General features: G+C 31.6%; 1 protein-coding gene and 1 pseudogene across 1 annotated transcript in view; both read right to left on the bottom strand.

Annotated features, from left to right (window-relative positions):
• Positions 1 to 639: 639 nt before the first annotated feature.
• LOC111997103 (aspartyl protease family protein At5g10770-like) lies at positions 640 to 10,413 on the bottom strand (annotated as a pseudogene).
• LOC111997102 (aspartyl protease family protein At5g10770) overlaps positions 9,325 to 11,405 on the bottom strand; it is a 5,785-nt gene continuing 3,704 nt past the window's right edge. The window contains exon 2 of the mRNA XM_024029152.2: positions 9,325 to 10,535. Coding sequence (XP_023884920.1) covers positions 10,472 to 10,535 — 64 coding nt within the window. The 3' untranslated portion in view covers positions 9,325 to 10,471. The remainder of the gene's footprint in view (positions 10,536 to 11,405) is intronic.

Raw genomic sequence — 11,405 nt, forward strand, 5'->3', positions numbered from 1 at the left:
GTTGATGAGTCATTGGGTCTTCATTCTTTGCATCTTGTTTCTTCTTTGGGCTAGATATTGCTTGGGTATGGGCTTTTTCTTCTTTAATTCAGCCCCTGTCTCCTTTCACTTTTGGTTTGTGGGCTAACCGATACTCCTGCCATACCACTAAATTGTTTTTGCCATGATACCATTTAACTTGTGTTCGTTGGGCTTCCTCTGGGCCTGCCATGCCAGTTTCATGTATTATTCCTTCCTTTAGTGTTCATTGCCAATATTCTTGCTGGGTAAATTCTCATAGCATCTTGGGCTTCCCCGGCCTATTTTTATTCCTTTGGGCCTCGGCCCATTTCATTCCTTGGGGCATACTTGGCCCATCTCATTATTTCCTACTTCTTACATTCCCATGGGCTTTTGCTAAATTTTTAGGACTTCTCGAGCCCAATTACCATATTCTTTACTTTTGGGTTTATTGGCCTTTGGAACAATCCCATTTACTAATCCCTTTTTTTGGGCTCCTCCGACCTTCATTAACATTTCCATTGATTTTATCAATGGATTTATTTATTATATCTCAATCCATAATAATTCTCACCACGAGCTAACACAAAGGTTTTCTTTGTTACTCGCTCACTTTATTATATTATTACTTTTACTCCATTAACTACAACCAACAAGACGAAACCCAATCTTCCCTCCGACAACATCATACAACACCTCTAATCCTTTTTGTTGTTCATTCCCGAAAATGGCAATGTTGCTTGGATTACTATTTCCAGCAAAGGCTAAACAAGCTTCTGTTTGTCTCAACACGTAGAGTATTCCCACTTTGTCCAAATCCACGCTCACATCACCACACACAAAAAAAAAAAAAAAAAAAAAAAAAAAAAGCTTATGCTCGGAATCAAAACTGATCGACTGGCTCTTGCTAAGGTCATAGCATGTATCGAATGTTGAAGAACTCGAGCTTATCATTGGATAATTACGCATTATTTTACGAAATTTTGTTCGCAATGCATTGTATGCTGTTGGAGGTAAACGTGTAATGACCGTCCCAGAATCAATGAAAGTACCCGCAGTTGAAAAAACCGATGTGGGAATTGATAATCTTTGTCCACCCACAATTATTCCAATCAAGTTGAGGCAATAGAATGATTGCATTTGAAGGTATCCCATTGAGCTAATTGTGGAAGGAAGACAATACGAGAAAAACTTCCTGTACTTTTGAGCAGCTTGTTGAACAAGGGAAACTTGACCGCGACCAAGGCCTAGCAGTCCTGCAAATCCTTTAAAGAGGCCTTCGTTGTCTTGCCACAACCGAATATGAAATTGTCCAACACGTCTGATGTTATAGTTAGCCTCTCTTTGTTGAAATACCCAATTGTAAATAAACGATCACCATATTGCACAACAAATATGCACTTTGAGTTGGAGGAGCATTGTCGTGGGCTTCCTGCAGCATGAATAAAATTTCGAAATTATAGTATCAAATTAACATGTTTACTATTGCTTAAGCTCATTTTGTAAAATTTCTTTTTGTCAAATAAGAGATCTGAGATTTGAACCCCAAATACACCAAAAACTAACTAATATCTTGGACTTGATGATAAAAAATAATTATGGAACAAACTTCACAAGTTGAAAGTCTATCATATTTATATAATTAATAATAAAAGAAGTGTATGTGTGACTTTATACCTAGTCTCTAAATAATTTGTGTTTTTTCAATTATTGGGCAAGAAGTTCTCCAATTTACGTTTTGCAAAAGGGCAGTACTTAGGACACTATTAATTTTACTAGAGGAGCTACATACATAGTTTTTCTAATAATATTTCATGAAATGAAGCAAAACCAAACCCCCCCACACAAGAAAAAAATTTCATCAAATTTAGTTCAAAATCACCAAACTTTGGAGTTTTTTTTTTTTTTTTTTTTTTTTTTCGAGATAAAAGATAGAACAAACTTTGGAGATTCTAAATTCATCATTCTGTTAATGTTATGTTGACTAGCTAGATAGAGAATACATCACAGGAAATTATTTTAATAAGCAAAATTTGTTAAAAATGAAATATTAAATTGATTTACCAAAATAGGTAGTGACAGTAGCAAAATCCTTCTATTTTGTCGAATGAGACTATATTTATATGGTTTACCTATGGCAGAAGTGAGTTGAGAGCACAAGGGTGTAGGACACGAAATGTTGGTGTAGGATGTGGATTTGGATGGATCAAAGATTGGGTCTACTTGCCGATAGCACTGTCCAGCGCATGGTTTACGCTGCCCAAGTGAGGCCGCTACCAGTGGCAAATGTGAGGGTTTGATCTATTTTGGGAGTGCCAAGGCCCACGGTGACAATGTAGTTACTTGTGTCGATGGTGCCACCGAATTTAGCTGGAAGGGTGGTGGCCTGAGATTCTCTTAATTTGTTGCCATCTGAGTTCTTAGAGAACTTGGAGTGGATTGAGTTCACCCTAGATTGGTCTTGAAGGAGGATTTCAGTGTGATTAAGAACCAGTAATTGGTCTTTGTTGCTTTGAAAGCATGGGCCATATTTGTGTATCACCGTTAAGGATGCCTCCCTTTTAGGACCTGAACTTAAAATGGATCATCAATTTGAATTTGGAACAGTACATTTATAAATGAATACTGAATATAATGAGGATCAAAACAAAACAATTCTTGCATTTAATCAATTTTTATTTTTATTTTTATTTTTATTTTTTGGCTGAATCTTGCATTTAATTGATTACAACATGTTTTTACACAATTAATTATGTTAGATTTGTCAAAATGATAAAAATTTTAATTAATAACTTTGTTACGATTGTGCTTATTGATTTTTCAAATTCTGAAACGTTGCTCAATTGTCTCATTGTTGATGCTATAATGATAATAATTTAAGCAATTCAACGTTTTTTAACAACATGAAATTCAAAATTTTAAAGAGTCAATTTAACATGAATGTGAGCTAACTAATAAAGAGTTTCACTACCACCATACACTTTTGATACGGTGGTCACTTTACAAGTATAAGTGCTTGTGGGGTGTGGAGGTCAAAGACCGAGGTTCAAGTTTCCAGGAGAAAACTTTACACACATATACACGTAGATTAGGTTAGAGTTGAATTTCTATTTTGTATAAAAAAAATAAAGAGTTTCACTAAACTTATTTAATACTTAAAGTAATATAAATCAAGTTATACATTCGTTATTAGAAATTTTAAAAAAAATTGGTAAACTAATTTATTTCATATGTGTCCAAGAAATTATTTTAATTAATTTTCTAAATAAGCACTATATTTCTTGAAAATAAATGTCATAAACATGGCTTCTTTTTTTTTCTTTTTTTTCTATCAAAGTATCAAATAAATGCTTCCTGAAAATAGTTTTAGATGGCCTTGAAATAGTTTTAAATAGTTTAGTCAAAGGTTAGGACACCACTTTCTTATATATAAAAAAGTTTTAAATAAGTTAAAATTATTATGCAATTAAAATTTTACATATAAATATAGTATATATATTGATAATTTGATAGTTATGATAGGGGATGTGAGATTTGAACCTTAGATGTCTCGAAAATAGTAATACCATAATGTGCTACCTGATTAAATTACAAGACTTTTAACTATCTTTATATTTTTTAAGTTTAGATTCATGAATCTACGTGACAAAACACTTTACACGAAATTAGAGATGATGACATTTGTCACAAATGTTTGAAGTCCATTTAAACTATAAAGACAATTAGCATTAAATTAATTGGTAATCACCAAACAAAATTGGAATGTAATTAGAATCTAATTCATCATTTTCTTTATTTTTCTTTTTCCCTCTCTTGTTATGGATTTTTTTTTTTTTTTATGACCTGGTATTTTTTTTTTTTATAATATATAATATTTTTTATTTGTCTCTCTTAAAATAAAAATTTGAAAACCCTACCCCTAATTTTTTTTTTTTTTTTAGCACAATTGAAATAAGCTTAAATATGATATTCTTAACAATATTTTGGTCTTTTAAACACACAAAAAGAGCCCAACAACAAAAGTAAAAAAAATTTCATCATAAACCTAAAAAAAACGTATTTAGATCTTAACAAATTTGAAATAAACTAATAGAAAATTATTAGTTTACATTGTATATAAGATTTACATTGTCTCTAAATAAATGTGTATTGTACATTTTTTGCAAATTTGTATAATATTGCACACATTTGTTTAGTTTACAATATAAATCTTACAATAGAGTCGCCACTTATTTAATTATTGGAAAAACTAAGAAAACCATAATTGAAAAATCCCTCATTTTATTAATTTGAAATTGAATTTACATTGAACATAGGAAATTACATGACTTTGGTCCTAGGTATAATCTAAGATAAAGTATATGGCTTTGTTTCCTAGTTACAATCTAGAAATTAAAAATTACAAGGATAAGCATTTGATCTACTAACCTTTGATCTAAGTTCGGAGGCTATGTTACAAGGTAGGAAAGTGTTAGGCACCCACCTTGCCCGGTGAAACCGGTCTTCTAGACTATGGTGGCCAACAATCATATCATATCATCTAGTATGTCAATCAATTTACATGTTGAATTTAATGTGTGTGCATGTGATAAACCCTAATTCAATTGATTAAACATTGCATTTGGATTGAAAAATAAAATTCTAGTGAATGTGTGTGGATGGTGATAACCTAGATTCAAGGGTTTGAAAGAATTATGAAACAAACATGTTTTTCATATTTTTGATGTAAATTTAAGATCAAAACTAGTGATATGCGTGAACATGTGATGAACAACCAATAACATGTAAAGAACGCATAAGAAAATTTAAGAACATTCAAACATATTCAAGAGAATTTAAATAATCGCTATCATGCTTTAATCCTAAATTATAATCATGGCATCACAAAAAACAAGTTAGGGAAATGAATTGTACTTTCATGCAAGATCCATACGGTGAAGGAGGAGACTCTTGGTGGAGGTCCTAAGGGTAGAGAAAGAAGAAGAACTAGGAGAGGGAGAGTGAGTCTTATTCAATATCTTGAGTCTCAGGAAAATCAAGATATGACAAGACTACTCAACTTCCCTAGAACTCAAGAGAGGAGAAGAGGGGGGATTTTTTTTGTCTTGGAATGAAGGAGAGGGAGGGTTTACATAGTAGTAGTGGAGGGAATATGAATGGAAGGCCATTTAATGAGGGTTGACAAATATTATGAACCTAGACCTCATTTTAGCCTTGGGAAAAATCTAGTGCATTAAATGGAGAGATTGGTGGGAGTGGGGAGCAAGCCAAAATTCGGTTTTCCCGTAGCTGCTGTAACAGCCTGTAGAGCCATCTTTGAAAAATCATATCTAACTCAATTCTGATCGGAATTGTCTCGTTCTTGTACTCAAATTGAAGCCCCAGATGTCTAGTTTCTGGGAAAATTAACCTCATTCACAGATTCAAAATATTCTGAGAGATATCAATGAAATGGTGAGCAGAGGTCATTTGTTAGAAAATGGTTTCAGCACAATTAACATTAATAGGTCCCAAATTAGCTCCCAATTAACATTAAATGGCTCCAATCACTCCAGTTTCAGGCTTAATTAGTTTCAAATTTACTCTAATTAAAAGATAATTACACAAATTACTCATTGAATAATTAATGTTTAACTATCTAATTAATTAGATGTATGCAACCTCACTATAAAATGTAGTCCTAACCAATCAAATTATGATACATCATTGATATTAAATTGATTACACTTACAACCAATTGAAATCAATTGTTCATAATCATATATAGTCGGACTCAATTTGTGATAGTGCATCTCAGCCATTAAAACTTGATTTGATGATAACTTTCAATCTGGTGGTCCGATTAAGGCTTATGACCAGTCGATTTGATCGTTACAACATCAAGATTATTTTAGTGAAATGAGATTAAGGATCTAATGGCTAGAATCAAGATGCATATTTTCAAGGCAAAATTACCCTTTTATCCTCCATGTGAGGTTAAATACGGGTTGCAAAATAGAGTGTCAACACCGGGCCTTGTCTTCTTATGGAAAAGTAATAAGGAACTTAGTCTTTTCAAAATTTTTTTTTTTTGGAAGACTACATTTTAAGGAAGCAAAAAAAGAAAAAAAAAATCTCATTGGTTTTGTTTTAAGGTAGCATTTAGAAAGGCGTGTTTCTTTATCTATAATAGGTTTTTAAATTGTAAATAATTCTATTTTTTTTATAATAATAAAATTCTAATAATTGTCCCCACAAAAATATTTGTAGTGAGTGCAACAGTCCCAAGAAAAAAAAAAAACACTCAAAATTATCTAATATTTTACATAATATACCAAAGTTTTTAAAAAGTTCTACATGTTAAAGGATTGTGTATTATGGTTGGAGAATGCTCCTAACTAATAGCAATTATGTTGGTATGTTGGTCAAAGATGTAATATTTGTTAATAACGTCTAGATCACCTTAATATTTGCTTGATGTGGAACTCATCATATACTCATACAACACATACTCAATTAATATTCAATCAATTTGAGGCATCACAATAAAAATTAATATATGTGATATGCCTATATGTGGTGAAAAAAGAAAAAGAAAAAAGAGATATACCTTATATTTAAGGGTTTGTATGGATTGGATTTGATGTATTTTCAACCCAATTCCACATCTTTTAGATTGAGAAATTATAACCCAACTTAACCTATGATTGTTTTGAAAACTAATTCCAATCCCTCTTGTAGGATCACACATAGATTTGAGTTAGGTTAGGTTGGGTTGTCAGCTATTTTGTTCTATCTAATAAAAAAAAGTGGGGTTTCATTCAACCATTAAACCCATTATTTAGCAAATGAATATAATTTATACAATTGAACAATAATATTACAATTTCATCAAAACTAATACTCAAAATACTAAAATAAATCAAACAAATAAATTTAAACAAAGTCTCAAAATCCAAAATAAACCAAATAAAAAAATTTCAAAAAATTATTAATAGCATGGTTGGTGTCTAGCTACTTGTATAAAAAATAAAATTCAACTCATACTCGACCCAACCAAGCTTTAAAAAAAAAAAAAAAAAAATTACAATCCATCCTATAAAGTTGTGATTTACAACTATGTTTTATGTTGGCTTTATTCCATGACAAAAAGTGTTGTAATTGCTTTAATTTTGTTCCTTGTATTTTGTGAAATTTTATTGTATTGGGTTTAGTATTAAGTTGGTGAAGACTCAAGATTAAATGAAGATCAGTGCATTTCACGACTAACTCACGAGAAGTTCGTGAGAAGGGCACCCACGAAAAGGGCACGTGAGAAGCACATGACTAAAAGCTAAAGAGTCAAGTCAGGTTGTCAATTTTATGAGTATTTCGTGGGTAAGGCCTTCCCGCGAGATACCCGCGAGACTCTCTGCTTAGAGGATTTTTAAGTGTGACTTTCTTACCCTTTACTTATACTATAAATACTCTCATTACCCATAAATGTATAAGAGGCTATTCAGAAAGAAAAACTTTAAGAGAAGTTTCTATAACACACCCACCTATTAGAGAGAGCTACCCATTCTTAGAGAGAAATCTTTGTAGTTTTTTCTCATTCTCTCTCCCATTGTTATACCTATTGAGAGGAGATTTCTACCCAAACACTACCCACACACATTCAAAGTGTTAAGAGTGTTTTTGGTGCTGCTGGGAAGCATTGGAAGATGCCAAGGATGGCAGATGCAACATGAAGCTTATTGTGGGATCCAGAGAGCTAGACAAGACACGATTCTGAGAAGCCTTGTTAGAATAGGAGATTTGAGGGCTTAGGTGCATCGGGTAGATTAGGCTTGGAGGGTCTCTTGCTAATCCATGTATCCCAACTGATTGTCTAGTGGATCGATTACTGCTTGAAGGGCGGTGGAGAGGTTTTTCACCGAGTTCTTCGGTTTCCTTCCCGATAACACATCAACGTGTTATCTTGTATTTACATTCTCTCTTCCCTTACTCTTGTACTTTTCTTTTAATGCTTGTTATTCATGCTTATACACTAGAGTAGTTTTATCGGTTTATTATGCTTCATTTACTCTTGTTCCGCACTTAGATAAATTAGAGTAAAAACAATCTAACCGTAAAATTTTAATTGGAGGTCTAAACAAGCTCTTGTGTTTTAACACATTTTCGAGCTTTCACATCCAATCCATTATATCACAAAAAACCAATATGATGTATCAAAAATAGGTTGAAACAGGTCAAGTTTAATTCATTGAGTTGGTAGATTGAATACACACTACTACTTTTGTTGTATATGGACATGTTGCATGCAAAACTGATAACACGTACAACATCACATATATCAAATTTTTATTGTATAACCGCAGTTTCTCTAATAAGAGGGGGAAAGAAAAAATAATTTCATTTAAACTTTTTCAATAATAATTAGATGGATTAAATAAAACAGATTCTGTTTATACCTTATTACATGTCTCTCTTTCTCTCTCAAATCGATTCATTTTATGAACTATAAGAAAGAGAATGGTTTTAATATCTAAAAAGAATATATTAAGAACGTATGAAAGGTTAAATTATTATTATTATTATTTTATTTTATTTTTTACAAAGGCTTCGTTATTTAATCAGAAAAAAACTAAGATCCGCATGTAGTTTTTGAAGGAAGAGATACTAATGTGTTTTGCAATATCTGATCGATATTATGGAATTTTGATTTATTCTACTAAATAATTTCAAATTGTTCTATTTCATAATTGTGTACTTTAAATAGTAATCTTATTTAAAATTCTTGTAATGAGTTTATTCTTTTGATTAGGATTTTTTTTCCTCATGTTTTAATCTTATCAACATAAAGAAAATCCTAGTTCTACCATTGTTTGGGAGTAATGCTATGACAAAATTAATATTTTTCATAAAAAAAATTTCCACAACTTTTAAATTGGTGACTTTTATTGGAACAATATTACTTTTATTTGGATCTATTATATATTGACACAATTTTTATTATACATCCATTATAATAAATTATGTAAATAATTGTGAGAAAAAACTTGCAAAAAATGTTTTTTATTTAACAATCATTTCCCAAAGTTGTGAAAAAATGCCATGTCCTTAGACTTATTGCATTGTTCCATGAACATTCTTTTTGTTACGATTCTTGTACTAGGTTTCTCCACTTGACTAAATTGCATTCCTCCCAAATTTATAGTTTTACAGGTTCTGTGACAATAAAAGCGTAAAATCTTTTTATCTTTTTTTTCCTTCTAGTTTTTTGCTTTGTAGGAGGGTCAACGACAATAATAATAAAAATAATAATAATAATAATAAAAGATAGAGATAATAATAACGCTGATGATGAAGATGATCATATAATACAATCAGAGAACTTAATTATTGTAGAGAAAGAGAGAGAGAGAGAGAGAGAGAGAGTGTGTGAATTAAACCTTTGGTAGAAGCGTTGCAGGTAGTTGATGTTATTAGAGAGCTGACTTGGACAGTATGAGAATGATGAAGGTGGTAGTTTTCTGCGGTCTCTCTTGCTTCATGGACATGAAGGCATAGAAATTTCGTGGGCAATGTGGGTTTTTATAGTGTGGGTAAAATAATGAGTCAAGCATACTAAAACAGGCTGGCAGTGCATTACGTGGGTCATCTTGCAAGTTGGCCTAGTCGCAAGATGCCTCCTGACACTTGACTTTTCAGCTTCCAGCATATGCTTCTCATATAGCCTTTCACGGATTGTCCACTCGCGAGCCAGTCGCGAGCAAGTCACGAGTTGTCTTTTCTTCACAGTTCTTCACCAAATTTCACACACTCAATCCTTGGACATTCTGGGCTTTTGCCCTTAATTTTTTTTTTTTTTAATTTAGCAATTTGTCCATATTTCGAAACTATATAGGAATATGCCCTTATTTTGATACTCGATTACCTTAAAATTGAGTTTCAATGAAATACTCGATTCGTAGAAAACTGAGTTATGCCCGATCAGACTTAAAAAAAAAAAAAATAATAATAATAATAATAATAATAATAATAATTTGCATGGAACTCGATTTTAAGATAATCGAGTATCGAAACAGAAGCATATCCCTATATATTTTTGAAATAGGGGCAAATTGCTAAATAAAAAAATAAAAAAATTAAGGGCAAAAGCCCAGAATGTCCCTCAATCCTTACATTAAATCCCACAAACATACAGGGAAATGATTAACTAAATACAATCAAATTTGACATTAAATTAATGCCAACAAAACATAATTGAAAATTACAACTTTACAAATTTTATCAACATATGATTTGTAAAGTGTATATTAAACCCAAAATCCGTAACAAAGTTACCCTTGTTATACATAACTTGCAAACATGGCTTTATTTAGATACACGTGTCTAATTAAGTCACTAATATTAACCATTGCCAATCTCTTTTGCTATGGCAATTAACATTTCCGCTGATCTTTATCAATTGTTTAATATTACATGACTGTTTGATCACCAAACCATTTCAGGCACAACCAGCAGGACCAAACCCAACTCTCCCTCCTGCAACATCATACACCCAGGGCCGGCTGAAGCTATAGGCGACTTAGGCGGCCGCCTAAGGCCCCCACTTCTAACAGGGCCCCAAATAATAATAATATATTATATAATATTATTTTTCTATCTGAGAAAAAAAAAAACAATTACAAACGGCCATCACTTGTTTCTCACAGAGGCCCGTTTCTCACATCAATATCGGAATGAGTTTCATGTGTGAGAAAACATTCAAGATTAAGACAATTTTTTTTCAAATTATCATCATCTAGTGATTTTAGTTTTTCAAAATTAAATAAAAAACCAAAAATATTTTCATATATTTGAAATTGTTCAAACCTACTTTCAATTGAAGAAATAGCTTGATCTACTATATATAAAAAATAATTAATTCTAAAATATTCTTCAGCGGATTGTGTTGCCTCATCATTAACATTCTCATCAAACTGTTTTTTCCTACGAATTATACGTTTTTCACGAAATATAGGCTCTATTTCCATTTTGGTTGCAATTTCTTTAGATGAATTCATAGTAGATGTAAATCCATCTTCTCTATATTTTTTTAAAAAAGACATGAGACCTTTTAATTGATCTATAGCAACATCAATATATGCATGTCTTTCGATTGTAAATTTTTACTAACAGTGTTAACAGCAAATAATATGTCATACCAAATAGTCATAGCTAGCAAAAACTCAAAACTTTCAATCTCATATGTTGCTAAACAATTAGCTTCACTTTTTGTTTTGGGATCTTCACTTGTTTTTGCCAATTGTAACAAAGCATCTCTTATTTCTAGAACTTGAAATTTTATTGCTTTCACACTTTCAATTCGACTTTCCCAACGTGTTTGTGACAATGGCTTAAGAGTTAAACCTGTCACATTATCTTGTAAAATTTTCCAT

This window comes from Quercus suber, unplaced genomic scaffold, assembly GCF_002906115.3.
Source record: "Quercus suber isolate HL8 unplaced genomic scaffold, Cork oak 2.0 scaffold_104, whole genome shotgun sequence".
In the NCBI taxonomy this organism is placed as follows: Eukaryota; Viridiplantae; Streptophyta; class Magnoliopsida; order Fagales; family Fagaceae; genus Quercus; species Quercus suber.